Source organism: Phoca vitulina, unplaced genomic scaffold (genome assembly GCF_004348235.1).
Source record: "Phoca vitulina isolate PV1807 unplaced genomic scaffold, GSC_HSeal_1.0 scaffold61, whole genome shotgun sequence".
Classification (NCBI taxonomy): Eukaryota; Metazoa; Chordata; class Mammalia; order Carnivora; family Phocidae; genus Phoca; species Phoca vitulina.
The window spans coordinates 4,672,407-4,693,161 of NW_022589764.1; the positions used below are offsets into that span (position 1 = coordinate 4,672,407).

The window sequence follows — 20,755 nt, forward strand, 5'->3', positions numbered from 1 at the left end:
GATTGTTAATGGGATGAAAAAGTCAAAATGATTGTGGTAATGCTTGCACAACTCTTGTCAATATACTGAAAACCACTGAATTGTGTATTTCAATTGGGTAAATTGTATGGTATGTTAATTACAGCTCAATAAATCTGTCCTTTAAAAAAGTTTGTGAACATTTGGAAGCAAAACTAAATATAGATGAGATTTAGCGGTACCCGTAAAACTAGTAATTTTTGTTTAAAAAATAATTGTAGTAATGTTAAACAAAAATCAAAATATTTTTCTCTTAATACCATTCTTGAGCCAGTCAAAGCTAACCAGCACAAAGCAGGTCAGAAAAAGATGTGTGCTTTGGCTTTAAATTGGTCCTGCATGATTAGGCGATCCTACCCATCTGTTTTAGGGCAGAGGATTAGGAGAGTAGAGAATGCTGTGGGTCCTGATGCACCTGACACTCAGCAATGGGCATTCCCAAGGGGAGGCCATAAATTGGGCTTGGACACTGAGCTCTGGCTTTACTCTAATCTTTCAGAGCTGTAAGCATATTTCCTGATGAGCTCTAAGGCTAGGGTCTCCTGGGGGAATGCCTAGGTCTATGAAAAGTATAATCCTAATGAGAAAGCAGGAAATTCATGGAGAGAAAAGCCAGAGAAAATCATTCCTAACATTGTATTCTGGTAAATACTCTGTAAGCTTAAATATGTTCATATATTTCTTATTATGACCTCTGCAGAATGCAGATATGGAAGAATCCAGAAACTGGTGATAAACCCAGAATCTTTTTCCTTTGGCTGATTGTGTCAAGCCAATAAACTGAGGTTAAGGAAATTAGTTTGAGGACCGGTGAGTCATAGAAGAAAGATAAGTTCTATATAGCTTCCAAAGTTACCCAGATGAGCGGAATTCAGAGTGTGTCAAAGATGGGCTAGAATAGAAAGGCCAATCCCCCAGCCAAGTCAATGCTGCCCCCCAGGCCATCTGGGGCACGGTTTTGGAGCGTTGGTCCAGCAGTAAGGAGCTCAAACTCCTGCCTGCAGGGCCTGATTCTGCACCCACAGCCTCCTGCTCCTTCCTCTGTGCCTAAGTTCTAATGGACACTTGCCCAAGGGGACAAATGATAGTTTCGGTTCAGCCCATGCTCTGCAGAATGAGCTGTGCACTTAGATACAAGGCTATCTTTGCCTGGAAGAGAGGGCACCCTTTCCAATTCTCACAAAGACTCTGTCCCTCATCCAACCATGTACAACGGTGGCACAGAGGTGACAGTGACTTTGCTGGGACTGGAGTTTCCCTGGACTTGATGAGTTCAGATGACTCTTGAATGTCACCTAAACCTTCCCCTCTGGCTTCCCTGATGCCAGCCTCCTTTCAGCTCCTTCTTTGTGTCTCGTGGCTCTTTCCCCTGGGTGTTTGCTGGACCTTCTAGCTGGAATGTTCTTTCTTTCTTCCATCTCTGCCTGGCAAACTTCCATTCATCTTCCTAACTACTGTTCCTCTTTTAGTTTTAGCTTAGCAGTCTCCTCCTTTAGGAAGGCTTCCCTGACAAGGGCCAGGACAAGAGTGGGACCAGAGAGACACCTAGGACATATCATTTAAGGTGGCACTCACTCTCAGGGGCAGGAGAGTGTAGGGTGGGCATCTGAGAGTGAGTGCCTCCTTAAATGGTGTGGCTTGGGCACTTGGCTTTCTCATCTTAATCCCTGCTCTGTTGCCTGATACCCCAGTCTAGGTTGGGTGCCTCCAGGAACACCTGACTGCGCTCCCATGGAGCTGTGAACCTTCCCTGCTCAGGAAACATCCCCTATGCTATAGTATAAGTGCCTGGTAACTCGGTGCCAATCCTTTAAGTGCTGGGCTCTATGAAGGTAGGGTCCAAGGCTGCCTCATTGGTCTTGGCAGCCCAGCACCTTGCAGTATCTGACACAAAGTGCATGCCAGCTGCCTGATGGAAGGAAGGAGGAGAAGCTGAGGAGGGAGGGAGGAAGAAACAACCTACAAATACAAATCCATTAGCTTAGAGACTCTGAGGCTATAGTTCATAACTGAATTTTCATAGATTCCAGAATAAAGTTTAGGACAAAAATCTTCACACACACACACAAAAAAGCACATGTTTTCACATTGATTTGGTAGCAAGAATATTATAGACTACTGATCTAATTAAAGATTGGGGAAGTTGTTGATATTTTATAAAAGGTGGAATAAAAGAAACCTTGTAGGAACCTAATAGGGCTTGAATAGTATCCTCCCACCCAAATTTGTATGTTCAAGTCCTCACCTCCAGTACTTGAGAATGTGACTTTATTTGGGAATAAGGTTATTGTAGATATAATTAGTTAAATTAAGAAGATGTCATACTAGAGTAGGGGGACCCCTAATCCAAAATGACTGATGTCCTTACAAAAAGGACACAAAGACACACACACAGAGAGAAGGCCACGTGAAGATTAGGCAAGATTGGGGTCATGCATCTATAAGCCAAGGAATGCCAAAGATTGCCAGGAACCCCCCAGAAGCTGGGAGAAAGGCCTGGAACAGATCCTCCCTCACAGTCCCCAGAAGGAACCAATCCTGTCGACACTTTTATCTCAGATTTCTAGCCTCCAGCACTATGAGAGAACTTTCTGTTGTTCACGTCACCTAGTTGGTGGTACTTTGTTATGGCAGCCCTTGCAAACTAATATGGAACCCCTCCTGGCCAACTCCAGGACCGGAGATTTCTCTCCCTTCAGCCCCCTAATAGAACGAACACTGGGTATACTCACTCAGAGCAGCTACTTTGACATGGGAGTGCCATTTTTTTTTTTTTTAAACACACTGTGCTCAAGTCCCACTTTGTATTATCTCCCTGCCTAGAAATTTAATTTGAATATTGCAGGGAAGGAGACCCAGAAGCAGGCAAATTCAGCAGGAACAAACACATGATTTTCACTGGCCATAGTTCTGCCTCTGAAACCAGAATGTCCAAATGAAAGCACATCTCACGAATCCCATGACATCCAGCCAGCTGAACTTAGCAGGGAGCCAGCCCCAAAGGGACACAATCACACACAAGGCGTCCATACTTGAAGGTGACCTGTTGCCATTTCTGAACACCCTAAACTTAAAAGATTCTTTTGTCAGCCTATTATTGGCCCCAAGTTTCAAACCACTGAATTCTTCAAACCTTGAATCCTTCTTTCTCTTGTAGCTGAAACGACTTACCCCCTTACTTAGGTCATCCACAGGGGAAAAAAATTAGATCCCTCACATTATGTACACAAGAGTTCTAAGTGGATTAGAGAGGCCTAAATTTAAAAAGCAAAACTGTGATATGTTTGAGAGAAAAATATAAGAAAAAGTAATTTCATGACTTTGGGAAGAGAAGGATTTTTTTAAACAAGATACAAAAAAATATAAATCAGAACAGAAAAGTTGGGTAAATTGAGTCACCTTAAAAATAAAAACTCCCAGGGGCACCTGGGTGGCTCAGTCGTTAAGTATCTGCCTTCGGCTCAGGTCATAATCCCAGGGTCCTGGGATCGAGCCCCACATTGGGCTCCCTGCTCAGCAGGAAGCCTGCTTCTCCCTCTCCCACTCCCTCTGCTTGTGTTCCCGCTCTCGCTGTGTCTCTTTCTGTCCAATAAATAAATAAAATCTTAAAAAAAAAACAAAAACTCCTGTACATCAAAAGTCAACATAAAGAAAGTGAAAAGCCCAAACTATGCCCACTCTGGGAGTATATACAATATATGTAAGCATCAAATAACTTGTCAGAAATAGAAGAATGTCTATAAATTAATAAGAAAAATACAAACAGCCCAATTTAAAAAATGAGCAAAAGATATGAATAGACAATTCACAGAACATGATTTCCAAATGTCCAGCAAACATATGAAAAGATGTTCAAACTTGCTATTAGGGAAATGCAGTTAAAGAAACCATACGATTGGCACAGATAAGAAGTCTGACAGTATCGAGTGTTGGCAAGGATGTGGAGTAATGGGGAATTTCCAAATCCTACTGGCGAGAGCATAGATTGGTGTTTGGCAAACCTGGTAAAGTTGAGAATGTGGATATTTGTCAAGTGAGCAATTCCACTCCTGGGCATAGACCTCAGAGATAATCTTGAACGTGTGCCCAAAGAGACATGTACAAGAGTGAAACTGGAATTTCATCTCACTGAGTTTATATGTTTGCCCTGTGAACACTGATGATTAAGTTAGGGGAAAGTCAGATGGATAAAACACAATGTGTGGGTTTAAAATCAAAAGACTAGAAGGGAGGGCGCCTGGGTGGCTCAGTTGGTTAAGCGACTGCCTTCGGCTCAGGTCATGATCCTGGAGTCCCTGGATCGAGTCCCGCATTGGGCTCCCTGCTCGGCAGGGAGCCTGCTTCTCCCTCTGACCCTCCCCCCTCTCATGTGCTCTCTCTCTCAAATAAATAAATAAAATCTTTAAAAAAAAAAAAAAAAAAAAAAAAAGACTAGAAGGGAGCCTGGGTGGCTCAGGTGGTTAAGCATCTGACTCTTGATTTCAGCTCAGGTCATGATCTCGGGGTTGTGACTCAAGCCCCGTGATGGGCTCCACGCTGGGTGTGGAGCCCTACTTAAATAAATAAATAAAATGAAGAGACTAGAGATATATGTAACAGCTGACATGGGTACATCTCAGAAATACAAATGTAATTGGGGGGGAAAGCAAGCTACAGAAGGAAATATACATAGAAAGTTTGAAAAGTGAGAAATAATACTGCATATTTTCATGGCTATATATATATGTATATGTATATATACATATTTCATTCAGAGGAATGAAAAACACTAAATTAAGGATAATAACTGCCTGTGAAGTTAGGGGGTGGGGGGAAGAACATGGGATTGGGAAGGACACAGAACAGGCCTCCATGTACCTGAAATGTCCTATTTGGTAAGCTTGGAGTGTGTATGTATTTGCCTAACAACATCTGTACTTTTTTTTTTTTTTTTTTAAAGATTTTATTTATTTGACAGAGACACAGCGAGAGAGGGAACACAAGCAGGGGGAGTGGGAGAGGGAGAAGCAGGCCTCCCGCAGACCAGGGAGCCCGATGCGGGGCTCGATCCCAGGACCCTGGGATCATGACCTGAGCCGAAGGCAGACGCTTAACGACTGAGCCACCCAGGCGCCACCTCAACATCTGTACTTTTATGCTGTTCCAAAGATGAACAAATACAACCCTCTCTGGTTTAGTGTGTGCAAAGAATGAAGCACGTCCTAGGCCTCGCCCCTTGAGGCTGCTGCCGGCACCCTGATCCAGGGTCCTGGCACCCACAAGACCGCCAGAAACAGAGGCTTATCAAGCTAACGTCATCTCCAATGAGCCTTCCGGAGCTCATCAAGGGTACGCTGTTCATGTAAAAGAAAAGACAAAATAGAAAATAAAATTACTTTAGCTTCACAATATATTTAATAAAAAAGGCATGGAGGGGGTACGGTCTCAGGGAATGCCTACATGATGGCCTTGCCTTTGCTGCCAACTCCCTTAAAGCCTCAGTCAATTTCAGGTCATCTCCACCGTCTCCTGGTGCTGCTAGTAATGTTTGGGATGTAACATTGTCTCCTTTCCGCTTCCCTCTGCCTGCCGGGAATGCTTTGAGGATTTACTGTCTCCGCATGCCCATAATATGTTTAGGCAGCTTTAGGAAACACCAGACAGATGAAAAGATAGAGAGTTTTGAACAACAGAATGTGGCAGTATGTGAATTTGGCAGGTCTGCAACTTCAACCACAACATATTTTATTGAATGAAAATATATCCACAGTAATTCTCCAGAGCGCGTGATGAGACACTATCTCATTTCAGATGGGCTTCAGAAGAGCTCACAGGGACGGAGCCTTGTTTCAACAGGCCACAGACAAATGCAAGCTCTTTGGTATTACCAAGACAACAGAGAGTTTCTTTTTAACAGCTCTGGAATTTGGGGGCGCCTGGGTGGCTCAGTTGGTTAAGTGTTTGCCTTAGGCTCAGGTCATGATCCCTGGGATCATGAGTCCTGGGACTGGGCTCCCTGCTCAGCAGGGAGTCTGCTTCTCCCTCTCCCTCTGCCTCTCCCCCTACTCATGCTCTCTCTCTCTCTCAAATAAATAAAATCTTTAAAAATAAATAAATATTTGCAATGACGTGATGGAACTAGAAGGTACTATGCTAAGTGAAATAAGTCAATCAGAGAAAGACAAGTATCATATGATCTCACTGATGTGAGGAATTTGAGAAACAAGGCAGAGGATCATAGGGGAAGGGAGGGAAAAATGAAACAAGATGAAACCAGAGAGGGAGACAAACCATAAAAGGCTCTTAATCACAGGAAACAAACTGAGGGTTGCTGGAATGGAGGGGGGTGGGAGGGATGGGGTGGCTGGGTGATGGACATTGGGGAGGGTAGGTACTATGGTGAGCGCTGTGAATTGTGTAAGACTGATGAATCACAGACCTGTACCCCTGAAACAAATAATACATTATATGTTAATAAAAAAATCAAAAATAAATACATAAAAGCTCTGGAACTTGGCAAGAATACGGAGCAACAACGAAAAGCAAAGGCTTTGTGGGAAGGTTGCTGATAATCGAAATCTGATGAGAAATCAATCCAGAAAGAGGACAAGTGGGATTTTCTAGAGGCAGAGGGAGAAAAGGCTTACATCTGAATCTCTCTGTCTACCCTCTGGCACACACAGCTAAAGGCTTTGCTCTGTAGACTGTATTGTAAGGTCTCTGTTCTGCATAGTGAATGTGATCTGGGCGGTGGTGAGGAGCCCGGGCACCCAAGGTTGGTAGGCCTGGCTCTGCTCTGCCATTCCCAGCTGTGTGACCTTGGGAAATGACCTCCCTTTTCCTTGGTTGCTCCATTTGAAAATGGTACTAGGAAGAGTGCCCAGCACATAGGACTAAATGAGACCAGATCTAAAAGGTGCCTTGCAAAAGCCTGACACAGAAGGTGGTCAAGAGTCAGTGGCTAGTGTGGTTGCCTAATATCATCGTTATTATTTGTAGTTGTGTAAAGAAATGTGTATTATAAGGAGGTAGTGTTAGAAAGGAAAAGAGAAAAATACAGTGCTCTGAAATTTAAGACTTTAAGGGATTGAAGAAATAGAAAGCAGATAAAGGATATGAAGGTAATCTGTGCCATGTAGGGTTTTGTGCTTCTCCACATTAAAAAAAAACCCTGATTTTTCAAAAATCAGATTTTGTGTAAGGGAAGTGCATTTCTTTAATCAAAGGAATACAGGACAAAGAAGAGCACCGGAAAAAAATAAATAATTTCCTTGTGAAACAAGCATAAGGCATGCCAGGCAAATAGTGTCCCATGGGAGGAGCTGACAGGAGAAACATCTCGGGAGAAGAACAGGGCATTTCCCGGAGGAGGAGAGAAGCAGGGCTTTGGACGCATGAGCATTTGTCAGAGTCTTTATACTCAAAAAAGAGATGTAGAGAAGGTGATTCTTTTTTTTTTTTTTTAAGATTTTATTTATTTATTTGACACAGAGAGACAACTAGAGAGGGAACACAAGCAGGGGGAGCGGGAGAGGGAGAAGCAGGCTTCCCGCTGAGCTGGGAGCCCGATGCGGGACTCGATCCCAGGACCCTGGGATCATGACCTGAGCCGAAGGCAGATGCTTAACAACTGAGCCACCCAGCTGCCCCGAGAAGGTGATTCTTTAAAGAAACACATCCACAGAGGTATAAGCTTAACACCAAGGACCTCCACATGATGGTATAAACTTAAAACAAAACAAAACAAAACAAAACAAAACGGCTGAGTCCTGAAAGTAAGATTTAGAGATTATTGGTTTGAACACTGTAGGACCTAAAAGCAAGAGAGTAAAGGTGATTACTGAAATATCAAAAATTCCCAATAAAAGCCACTGGGGATACTTTATGGGGAAGCCTATGGAACTGAGTCGAATTTCAGCATCCCAGTGAGGTGGTGGCAGGTAGATACACACGAGGTCCCACACACCACTGTTTATTCCATTACCTTCTACCCCTTCCCAGGAAGTCCCGGCCAAGGGAGGAATCTTCCTCATCTCCTTTCCTCTTGGGAAAGCTTATGTTAGAATCACTTTCCAAATCTCACGACTATAATGGATCAAGAAGAAGCAAGACAAAGAAACAAAGTCAAGCTTAAAAACAAACAAACAAACAAACATAAGACTATCTTAATTTTAACGTAGGTGGTTCACAAAAGTAAAGACAAAGAGTGCTTAGCCTTTCCCAAGTCACAGGATAAGAATAGGAAAGAATATTGCATTCCAGGGGCAGTCTTGAAGTACAGAATCTTAGTCTGCGATATAAGCACATGCTTTAAAACCAAATCGTTTCCGAGATGAAACCGCACAAAGAGAAATGTTCCACTGGATAGTAACTATGATAACTACTTTTTAAAAAGGGTCTACCAGGGCTCCTGGCTGGCTCAGTCTGTAGAGCATGCCACTCTTGATCTCAGGGTCATGAGTTTGAGCCCCACGGTGGGTGCAGAGATTACTTAAAAAAATAAAATCTTGGGGCACCTGGGTGGCTCAGTTGGTTGGGCAACTGACTCTTGATTTCAGGTCAGGTCATGATCTCAGGGTCATGAGATCCAGCCCTGCCTCGGCTCCATGCTGGGCATGGAGCCTGCTTAAGATTCTCTCTCTTCCTCTCCCTCTACCCCTCCTCCTGCCCCCTTCCAACTCCCCCCCCACACTACTTGTACACGCATGCGCACTCCCTCTTAAAAATAAATAGATAAAATCTAAAAAAAAAAAAAAAGGTCTACCATGTACCCAGATGCTTTAATGTGTGGTCTATTTCATCATCATGGCAAACCTTGGAGGTCTGATCATTCCTACCTTAACAGGAGAGGAGAGTTGCCCATAGTCCTACAGCTGGGAGGGTGGAATGGATGCTGATTTGAACTTGGGGCTACCTGATTGGAAAGCCCACACTGTTGGCTACACCACGTCCCATTCCTTCCAGATACAGGAGATATCCTGTTGATGCTCTAGTTATCCCAAGTGCACTGAGAGCTAGTCAGCACAGCAACACCAGGCCAAGTGCTCACCGAGCAAGCTGTGGAGGCCTCCAAAGATGACCTGTCACACGGTCTTAGGGAAATCCTAGACAGGTCACACGTTCTGGAGCAGCAGTAACTGGGGCAGAAAATAATTCTTAACACAGGGGAAGGGTTTGCCCATATTCACTAGCGAGTTTCTTGATCACATTTAGAAAAAACAAGGGGTTGCATAGGAACATGTTTTGGACTTAGTCTCCAAAGTTAATGAATGATTAGTGAATAGGAAGTAGTGCTAGAACAGAGGAGGGCAGGTAAAAGGGACAAAGCTTCAGCCCACAGTTAGGGATAGAAGGCACGGACCATGAGTCACCCGGCAGCATTCATCTGTCAGCCCAAGGAGAAAAGAACTGGCCTGGCCTGATGGGCACCATAAAAGGCGAGGCAGAAGGAGGAGGAGGATGCATGAAAGATACCCTTTTAAGAGGAACACAAATCCCGTGAGAGCTGCCTGAGACATTGTCCTGGTCTTCTGCGACCAAGACCTCGTAAAAGAAAAGGCCCTTGGGGTTGTGAATATAAGCTGAAATGTACAAAAACAAAGCCTCATACATTTCTAAAGCAGCGCTGTGTAGGCAAAATATTCATAACTCAATGAGGAAACGAGGCAGAGTGATCAAATGAAAACCATGCCATTGAAACACGCAAGTTCCAGTGACTATGTCACTGCGAAGAACCAGGACTGAAAGAAGTGGTGAAGTTTAAAACAACTCAGCTAGACATAAAGTAACTTTGTACGACAGCTGGAAACATTGACTTACGTTCCTTTTTTTTTTTTTTAAGATTTTATTTATTTATTTGACAGAGACAGCGAGAGAGGGAACACAAGCAGGGGGAGTGGGAGAGGGAGAAGCAGGCTTCCCACGGAGAAGGGAGCCCGATGCGAGGCTGGATCCTAGGACCCTGGGTCAGGACCTGAGCGGAAGGCAGACGCTTAACCACTGAGCCACCATTCTTGGTGGGTAGATGTGTACGAGGCGCGCCATCTGCTGGCAAGATTTGGTACTGCTATTTGGAAAGAATTCTTAGAGGAGATGCCGGATTCTGGCCAAGGATAGTTTCCCCTCTTTTTGAAGCAATACCGCTGGACATTAAGTTCTCGTAACATTGGTTAGGTTTCAACAGATGCAACAAGTATCAGATCTGGGACCTCCAAGTTGCTTCTTTCCTCTCTTACAATACAAGATAGAATACCTACTTCTGGGCGGGAAGAAATTCTGGACTGACAGGCCCTCCCAGTGATTCCTCTCTTTGGGTCTGGCTTCTTGCACGACGCATTATGTTTGTGAGAGTCATCCCTGATGTGAAGCAAAGGAGCAGTCTCATCATTTCCTTTGTACAAACAGATCACAATTCTATCTATTCTGCTTTGGTGAACAGTTGGGTTGTTTCTGATTCTTGGCTTTTACAAATAATGTAGCTTTGGACATTCTTGGCTGTCTTTTGGCGAACATATGTGTGCATTTCTGTTCTATTTATGAGTGATACTGCTGTGTCATAGAGTAGATGAACATTACTATTTTGAAGATAAAGCCAGTTTTCTAAAGTAGTTATACCAAACATATTCTAAACAACAACATATGAGAAAGCCTCTAAGAGCCTGACATCCTTACCAACACTTGATATTATTATCAGTCTTTTAAAGAACTTAGCCAACCTTACAACCCAGCAATTGCACTTCTAGGTATTTACCCCAAAGACACAGATATAGTGAAAAGAAGGGCTGCCTGCACCCCAATGTTCATAGCAGTAATGTCCACAGTAGCCAAAAGGTGGAAGGAGCCGAGATGCCCTTCAACAGATGAATGGATAAAGAAGATGTGGTCCATATATACAATGGAATATTACTCAGCCATCAGAAACGATGAATACCTGCCATTTGCAGAGACATGAATGGAGCTGGAGAGGATTATGCTAAGTGAAATAAGTAAAGCAGAGAAAGACAATTATCATATGGTTTCACTCATATGTGGAACATAAGGAATAGTGCGGAGGACCATAGGGAACTGAATGGGAAGAAATTAGAGAGGAAGACAAACCATGAGAGACTATGGACTCCAGGAAACAAAGTGAGGGTTTCAGAGGGGAGGGGGTGGGGGGATGGGACATTAAGTATTAAGGAGGGAACGTGTGGTGATGAGCACTGGGTGTTATACACAACTAATGAATCGTTGAACACTCCATCAAAAACTTATAATATGCTATATGTTGGCTAATTTAACATAATAAAAAAAAGATTTAAAAAAAACTTTAGCCATTCTAGTGGAGCTGTAGTAGTAGCTCATGACTTTAATTTTCACTTCCCTGAAGACAGATGAGGTGGAATATTTAGAATGCTTATTAGCTATGTGGGCATCCTTTTTTTTGTGAAGTCTCTTGCCCGCTTTTCTATTGTTTGTCTTTGTTTTATTGATATATAGGAGTTCTTTACAGATTCTAGATATGAGCTCTCTGCCAGTTATGCGTGTAATAAATATCTTCTTCCTCTCTGTGGTACGAAATACATGGTGATTTAAACACAGAGGAGGGGGTCCAGGAGAGCAGACAAGAAATAGAAAGTCAAGAGAATGACACCAGAACTCTAGGACCCAGGGGTGGATGTATCAGCACCACATTATTTAGTGAACAGAGTCACTGATGGGGATGCCTGGGTGGCTCAGTCGGTTAAGCATCTGCCTTCGGCTCAGGTCATGATCTCAGGGTCCTGGGAGGAGCCTGCTTCTCCCTCTCCTCCTGCTCTGTCTCTCTCTCCCTCTCTTGTGTGCACGTGCACGTGCTCTCTCTAATAAATAAATAAAATCTTTTTTAAAAAAAGTCACTGATGTACGTGCCTTGGTTGTGGCTGCTGTGACATGACCATGGTCCTCTTTTGCTTCTGGACAATGGCCACGGAGAAGCCACGGACACAGCACCGTGGAGAAGCTCCTTCTGCCTGAAGACAGAGTGTTCTGGCAGAGAACCTCCGGCCATGATGTATTCAAAACGTCCTAAACTGGAAACTTACTGTGCAGATGACAATTTGATCCGTGCTTGAATTTCTATCCATTCCTCCTTTATAATCCTTCCACACTGCAGCAGCTCCTTTGCAAGTTGCTCTGCCTTTGACAAATTCTCTGAAGCTTCCTTAAATCTGGGCTGTGTTCAGGAAACTTCACATATGGCTCTAGATACTGGGGCCCCAGTTCCTGGACATCCTTGGCTCTTAAACTTCCCATCACCCTTCCTGAGCCATTTGTCACTTTTTGATTTGGCCTTGAAAATAAGGGGCGCCTGGGTGGCTCAGTCAATTAAAAGCGTCTGCCTTTGGCTCAGGTCGTGATCTCGGGGTCCTGGGATCGAGCCCTGCTTCAGGCTCCCTGCTCAGCGGGGAGTCTGCTTCCCCCTCGGCCTCTGCCCCCTGCTCATGCTCTCTCTCTCTTTTCTTTCTATCTCAAAGAAATAAAATCTTAAAAAAAAAAAGAAAATTAAATATAAGCATTACGGGGGCCTTTCTAGGTGGAATGATTAGAACAAAAGGATACTTATGAAGGGAGAGTAAGGCTCTCCCCATGGTATGGAACAGTTCAATCGAACACTTGAAAACATCTGTATTGTCGTTATAGGGAGGCACAATGGAGTTGGTGAGGATTTCTTTGGCTTTTTCTGCATGTTGCTTTGCTTGCAGCGACAGTCCTGTGGACAAAGAAAAAGCGGTCTCAGTTTCTCTTTCACTATAATTATCTCTGGCTGGGAAATTGAACGAGGTCTCCTTCACGTATTGGCAAGTGACGCATCGAGATGGATCAGGGCGGCATGAAATATTGTCCTGACTGTAAAACCCAAAGGAGTGGTTTACACCTAGTACTCAAGATAAATTTTTCCCCAAATGGCCTTTCTAGAAGTAAACAGAACGAGCGGGAACTGAACAACTTTGAAACCTCACCAATATCAGATATAAAATATGTTCTAAATAATTATAAGAAAACAAATGGAATGCAAGGACTATAGCATTCTGGGCAGGAAATAAGATATTCATGAATTTCAATTCTGGCTTTGTGACAGCGATCTTAATGAAATACTAAAAATTCTGAATCTTCTGCTTGTCTATCTATAATCACAACTTCAGAGAGTTATTTTAACAGAATACAAATACAGTGATAATCTACAAAAACTTACAAATATAATTTCAATGACAGAATGGGCTAATATGCCACAATCTCTTATTCCTATAAGGTTATTGACTAACATGAAACAAAATGGGACAACAATGAGAAAAATAATCACTACCAAGCTCTAATTCCCCAGTGCGCTCCAGAGTTCTTCCATGGCTTATTAATTTGTGGTAAGGGTGACAAGGGGGGGGGTCACCGGTTAGGTTTCAGGGCTTTTCACTTCCCCACACTCCCATCCTCCTCCCCCACACTGACACCCTCTCTCCCACCCACATCCATACACCCCTGGTCTTATGTTTTTCCATTATATGAAATAGTATCTCAAATCTCTAAAAAAGCTGCCAAAAATCTGAAATTAATTCTGTTCCTGTGTCTGTAAAACAGAAGAATATATCTTCAGATGGAAAAAATCCAGGGTATGTTCTCCATGTGGGAACTCTTAGAGAATTTTGTCTAATTTTTGTTTGTTTGTTTGAATGTTTAATTTAAATTCAATTTAATTAACATATACTGTATTATTGTTGCAGAGGTAGAATTTAGTGATTCATCAGTTGCATACAACACCCAGCGCTCACTACTTCAGAGAATTTTGTCTAATTTTTTTAAAGCACACATTTAATCAACCTACGAGAAATTTATTATTGCCAATTAAATATGCAATATTATAAAAGATAAAGGCGCGCTGTATTATCAACTTTGGTACATTCCCTCAAGGAACTCAGGCAACAGGAGGCAGTGTGGGTTGAGGTTTAAAAACACCAGCTCTGACATCAAACTGCCCAGAATGAGTTCCCTGAACTACCACTTACTCTGAAACATTGGCTTCAGCTCCCTCAACTGTAAACAGTGATGATAATATTACCCCCCTTATAGGATTGTGATGAAGAATGAATGAGAACATGCGTGGGAGATAGTTAGCATGGTGCCTGGCATTCAATAAGAACTTAAGGAAGACTAGATGCTGCTTTCACTTTAAATTGAGAAAGAAAGACTATCATGCAAAAAGGTAGCAGGCTGTGGAAGAAAAGCATCATTTGAAATCCCAGATGCCAGGCCACTGGTGTTGGCATGCAAAATCTTAGGTCTGAGTCTCGGATCATCTACTTACTAACAATGTAAATTGGGGCAAGCTGTTTCAGCTCACTCGTTCCCTCTGAATCTAAAAATATAGGAGGGGGTTAGGGTTTGAACTAGATGATCTCCAGGGTCCCCTCTGGCTCCAACAGTCTTTGATCTAATAGGTAGGACCAGTCGACAATCAGATTTAGCCAAATTTATTGGGTGGCAATTCTGTGCTGAGCATTGCTGGTGTTTTCCACTTCTTGTTATTTTATGTATTCACTGGATCAATCCTGGGAAGTTAAGTAGCACCATCATCATTATCATTGCTTTTCAGTCGAAGAAAGGAGTACAGAGATGTACTCTTATACAGCCATCCTAGGATGCCTAGTCAAAAGGAGAAGACATGCTATCCTTCCCTGCGTCTATCCCCCTTCCTCTGTTTTCTTCTGGGGACACCTGGCCCCTGCACACCCAATCCATTCAATTTACCAAGGCCAGCTTGTCCCCCAGGATCCAGCGGAGCCAAAAGGCAGATCTAGCCAATCAGACTATTCCTTGCCTTTGACATACCATCCAAGTCAGCCCAATAAGAACCCCAAATCCTGAGATTTGGGGGGAAAGATGTTCTTTCTTTCCTGGGAATGCTGATGAGGGAAGTTTACAGCTTCTGCAAGACTTTCTGCTGCCACGTGGGCAGAGCCTGGGTAAGAATGAAGTCCATACAGAGAAAAACAGAGCCAAGCGGTGGGATAAGAGAGAAACACGGAACTGATGACATTGTTTGAACGCCCGGATCTGGCTAAGTCTACAGCAAGTTTTACCCTTGGCTTTTCAAGTTGTATAAGACAATACATTACCTTTTGTTCACTGCCAGCTTGATTTAGTCTCTTATTTATGTATTTTTTTTTGGGGGGGAGGGGAGGGGTCACTTACAGGAAAGTGATTCTCCATCAAAACAAATGTGGATGGATCCTATTTTAGGCCCCTACTCCATGCATTGGGCCCCTCCTACAATGCCTTTCAAGCTAACAAATTCTCTCCCAAGAACCTTACTTTTAAGATCATAAAAAAGGGTCCTCCAAAAAAATAAAACAAGACAAAACCAGAGAGGGAGACAAACCATAAGAGACTCTTAATCATAGGAAACAAACTGAGGGCTGCTGGAGGGGAGGAGGGGGATGGGGTAACTGGGTGATGGACATTAAGGCGGGCATGTGATGTAACGAGCACCAGGTGTTATATAAGACTGATGTATCACAGGCCTCTACCTCTGAAACCAGTAATACATTATATGTTAATTAATTGAATTTAAATTTTAAAAAAGGGTCCTCCAAAGCCATCCAAAGGGCTAAAATCTTCCTTCTCTTTTTCAGGTATCATAGAAAAAAATCTCATTGACTCTTTCTGAAAGGAGATGGCTCTTCAATGTGTGGACAGGAGAATATTCAAGAAAACCTAATGAATCCTTCTAGATAAGTGGGAGTCAAATTTCCATGAAAGAGCAGAAACCCATGGACTAATCCCCAACCCCCCACCCTCATCTGGGAGGAACTCACCTTTCAGCCGAAGGTAGCCCTGAGCCAGACTAATGTGTGCCTCCGCTAGTTTCCAGTGGGAGGCGCCGTAGCAAATTCTTGTCAGCGCTATGCAGCGCACCAGCTCATGGACAGCCTCTTTATACTGCAACGGAGAGAAAATGGGCTTTACTCGTCAGACAACTGAAAACGCAGAGTCACAAAGCACAAGGTCAACTTGCACTTTTATCCGGTGTGTACTTCCTGAGTGCCTACTATGTGCAGGACATGGTTGTAAGCACTTGGGATCCATCAGAGAACAAAACAGGCAAAGATCTGTTTTGGGTGGTGGGCTGTTAATCGGGTGGGGTGAAATAGACAATAAATGGCAGAAACAAGTAAAATTTATAGTACATTTCAATTTCTAAAACATTTAAGCTTATAGTACATTATGAAAAATATAATGAATCAAGAAGACATAGAAAAACTAGAGCAGACTTGTCATTCCCTAGGGTTTCCAGCTGCCCAGCTATGAACACCATTCAGGCACCAGTGGGCAAGTTGGTAGTGGGTTTTGAAATAACACTCGCTAGTTCTCAATTCAAATACCCTTCTTAGCAGCCTAGGATATCAGCATGGCAATGAGGTTGGCAGGACTGACAAACAGATTTCACTAAAGGAGTGAGAAGTCCATTTATATTCAGTGTCAGGACAAAGAGAACAGGGAGCTGGCCTCTCCCGCTCCAGGTCAGCTCAGAGTAGCAATACATTCAAAGTGAGGCTGGTAGTTTTAAAATGTCACTCCAGAATTCCCTGACTCTTTCCGTCCAGCGGTGGGGGTCTAGGTCTCCTTCCCTTTGAATCTGGGCTTTATGACTGGCTGATGGAATATGGAGGAAATGATGTGGTACCAGGTTTGGGGGCCCACACCTTAAGGAACTAGAGGCTTCCACTTTCTGTTTCTATTTAGAACCTTTTATGGGCTGAATTGTGCGCCTCCACTCCCCAAACCCAAATGTTGGAGGCCCAAGTACTTCAGAATGTGACAGTATATGGAGAGAAGGGGTAAAGTTGATGTTTAAAGACGTAAGTTGAAATGAGGTCGTTACGGTAGAGCCCTACTCCAATGTGACCGATGTCCTTATAAGACGAGGAAGAGACACCAGGGAGAGGCATGCACAAAGAAAGAAGTGGGGACAGCGAGAGGACACCCTCTGAAAGCTAAGCCTCCAAATGACATCAACCTTGCCAACACTTTGATCTTGGACTTGTAGCCTCTGGAACTCTGAGGAAATAAACTTCTGTCGTTGAAGCCACCCAGTCTGAGGTATTTGGTTATGGCAGCCCCAGCAAACTAATAACCTTACCACCATGCCATGAGGAAGCCTAAGTGGTCCCACGGAGAGGCCCAGGTAGAAAGGCACCAATAGCCGACACCAATCAGTCAAAAAAATAGGAGTGAGCAATCTTGGCAGCGGATTCTCTCTCGGCAGATGGGAGCCCAACTAATGCTGGGAGTTAAGGGAATGGCTTCCGTGGGGAGACAGCAAATGAATAGTGTATGAAAAAGAAAGAAATGATGAAAACATTGGGGAGTCTAGAGAGATAATCTACCGAAAAGAGAGAGGACCTGATCTGATAATGGGTCCATCCCAACCACAGATTTCTAAGAAGGGGGCTATGTAGATCGGAAGTCAGCCCCCCCCACCCCCCTACCCCCCAATCATAGCCTTGGTCCTCACTACCTGCAACTGGGACAGGGGTAGAGAAGAGCAGCCTGTCCTCCCTCCACCTTCTTACTTGCTAGAACACAAAGTTCAAATGTCCCTTTGGCTTTCTGATCTTTATTCTGCCAGTTCTGGTGGCTTCATCCAACAGGCATGGGGAGGAGGTAGAGAGGAGAGAAGTACAAGTAGGCAGACTTTTTCATAACTGGGATGAGCCTTGGAAATAATTTAATCTGATGGAGCAGAGCATGGATCTGATTTTTTTTTCTGCCAAAGACATGATTGCGATAATTTGAGAAATATGGATAAGGTTTGTAGATTAGATGATAATATTGTACCAATGTTAGTTTCCTAACTTTAATCACTGTACCGTGGTTACCTGGAGAGTATCCTCCAAGATATTCAGGGGGTAAAGGACCATAATATCTATAATTTGCTCTCAGACAGTTCAAAAAAATAATGACATGCACACAGACAAATAAAGCCATAACGCAAACGTTAAAATTTGGTGAATCTTGTAGACTTTCCTGTAAGTCTGAAAATATTTTAAAATTCAAAAGTAGAAAAAAATGGAAATTTTAAAAAGCCAATTACATCATGTTAATACTTTCCTGCACTTTTAAGGCCTCCCAGGACACTCAGCTGGAGACCTGCGAGGTCCTAAGTGAACTCCCTGCCTCTCCAACTGCATTTCACATCAGACCACGGTCTCCTCTTTTACTCCAAACACATCATACTCGTGCGCACCTCATAGACTTTACATGTGCTGTTCCCTCTCTCTGGAACTCTTTTCCCTTAGCTCCTCCATGCTGGCTCCTTCACTTCTTAAGGTCTCAGCTCATATGTCGCCTCTTCGTAGACAGGCCCGCTCTTTCCCTAACAGCACTTGACACATCCTCTAGCTCACTAGTGTATTTACAATGTCGATTGCCCCTCAGCAACATGAGGGCATTCAACCTGTCTATGCTGTTCACCACTGTATCCAGGGGTTCCTCACCTGAACTCCAGAACACAGAAAATAAGTTAGTACCACTCCAGATCCACAGAAGAGATGTTACTTCTTTATGGACAGTAAATGCTTTGGGGCATTCAGGCTTAATTCTGCAGAACTCTGGTTGAGAAAGGCTGCCAGCCTACTGCCTACCTAGTACAGAGCTTGGCACGTAGTGGGTACTGAATAAATATGTGCTGCATAATGAATAAGCACATGTTCAAAACCAAATTCACGTCTCCTCTCCATAATCCTGCTCTTCCTCCTGTCTTCATTACAATGGCAAAGGCACCGGCAAGCTTCCCACCACCCAAGCTGGCTGAGACATAAGTCATGAATTGTATACACCCCCTGTGATTGGCTCTTGCCTCTACAACTCTTATGTCCCCTTAATCACCAGGCCCCACTGATTCACATTTCCGAATTCCTGTCAGATCTTAGCATCTCGCCTGCCTCTGTTGTAGTTCAGGCTCTTATAATTCCTTGCTGGGATTATTATTTTTTAAAGATTTATTTATTTATTTGAAAGAGAGAGAGACGGGGGGGGGCAGCAGGAGAGAGAGAATCTCCAGCCGACTCCTCACTGAGCAAGGAGCCCTCCATCCCAGGACCCAGAGCCAAAATCAAGAGCTGCACGCTCAAACAACACAGGACCCGACACGTAAGTGGTGGTAGAGAAATACATATTGAATGAGCGAGTGAATGAGTAAAACTTTGAGAAGAGAATGAGAAAGGTGTATGCAGAAAACAAGAAGATCAAGAACGTAAGAATTGTAAGCTCTATAGAAGTTTCATCTGCTTTGTGTTAGATTCCAGTGCTTAGACCCGGCACTAGGGACAGCGCAATAAATATGTATACACTGATGGAAAAAGACTGCAGTAGGTCAAACCTATAACCAACTGGTCTAGTATACGCTTGCCAGAGGTCAGGGTAAACCTGTTTGTCCATTTGTGCATTCATTCAGCAAGTATGGTGTGGACTGTGCCAAGTGCTGTGCCTGGAGCCCTGGGGAGCTACACCCACTCATTCTCTGAGAAAGGTACTCCATATACTCTCTTGTACCAAACTCCTGAGGGTAGAAATGTAACCTAAACTCTCATCAATTACCAGAGTGCAGGTATAGAAAATGAAGGGTCCTTACTTCGTGATTGCTAGAGTAGGACTTTGCTTTCTCTTCACAGAGGTGGAGTTTCTCTCGAGGAGGCTGGAATAGCGCTGTCTGCGGCAGCTTGTTTTGGATCTTCTTTCTAGGCGTTATGCTGACAGCAGCAACAATTTCATCTAGGTGACTGGATATGGGGGTTTCCTTTGATTCTTGCATATTTTTATATACATTGTCCTCTAATTTTTAAATAAGAAAATAAAGGTGTTAAATGATAATTTCTGTACTTACTTATACAAATACACATTTTTCCTAGAGACTGATGCTAGATCTAGGAAAATTTCAATACTCTACATGTGAGTTCTTTGAAATTAGTAGCACTCCATCCAAAAAGATCCTGATAACTAGTATTAACTTCTTTGTAAAACTTTCAGGCTGATTTCCACTTTTAACTAAACCAAACATTCCTTGTTCACTAAAATATACATATTTATATATGTATTTTATATATGTATTTACAGGAGAAGTCAGGCAAGCCCAAACAACTCTCAAAGAACCCATATTAGATCACCTGAACCCCAACTGACCTTGAAGCAGTGAAAAAATGACTTATTAAACTTTCACTTCTTGTCAAGATGGGGTAATAGGGACCAGATTTATTCTCTTGCCTGAAATAGCCAACCAACCAACAAACACACAAAAACAAAAAACAACAACAACAAAAACTCCACAAAGACAAAAATATTATGGAACAATGGTTTTCAAGAGACAGGATATCAGATTTGACCAATGGATAAAAGAAACAAAGTGAGACCCATGATTACCCCAGCTTATCACTTTGAGAAAGTTTCTAGGACATGCAAGGATCGGAAACACAGAAGTAACCAGGTAGACTCTCTGAGTTGAAGAACTAGAGCTGAGGATCTGGGGAGAACAAGGTAGCTAGAGTTCATAGGATAGCTTACTGGAGAGGATAGAGATGTACAGAGAGAGGATCCTGCAGATTAGCAGAGGGATCCTCACAATATGGGGAGAAAATACTGATCAGCATGTGTATAAGAAAAATATTTGAGTCTGGGGAAAGAATCCTTTAATAATATTGAAATGAACAGTGTCTGGCATTCACTCAGGGCTGGCAATGCCTGTCCCCAC

General features: G+C 43.2%; 1 protein-coding gene across 2 annotated transcripts in view; it reads right to left on the minus strand.

The window, feature by feature from the left end:
* Window positions 1-20,755, minus strand: part of TTC23 (tetratricopeptide repeat domain 23) — a 93,983-nt gene that overhangs the window by 59,104 nt on the left and 14,124 nt on the right. For both annotated transcript variants that reach the window (XM_032391317.1, XM_032391316.1), the window contains exons 2-5: window positions 19,643-19,842; window positions 15,825-15,948; window positions 12,577-12,727; window positions 12,060-12,185 (exon numbers count right to left, since the gene is read on the minus strand). In XM_032391317.1, the coding sequence (XP_032247208.1) occupies window positions 12,060-12,185; window positions 12,577-12,727; window positions 15,825-15,948; window positions 19,643-19,822 (581 nt within the window). In that variant the 5' untranslated portion in view covers window positions 19,823-19,842. The remainder of the gene's footprint in view (window positions 1-12,059; window positions 12,186-12,576; window positions 12,728-15,824; window positions 15,949-19,642; window positions 19,843-20,755) is intronic.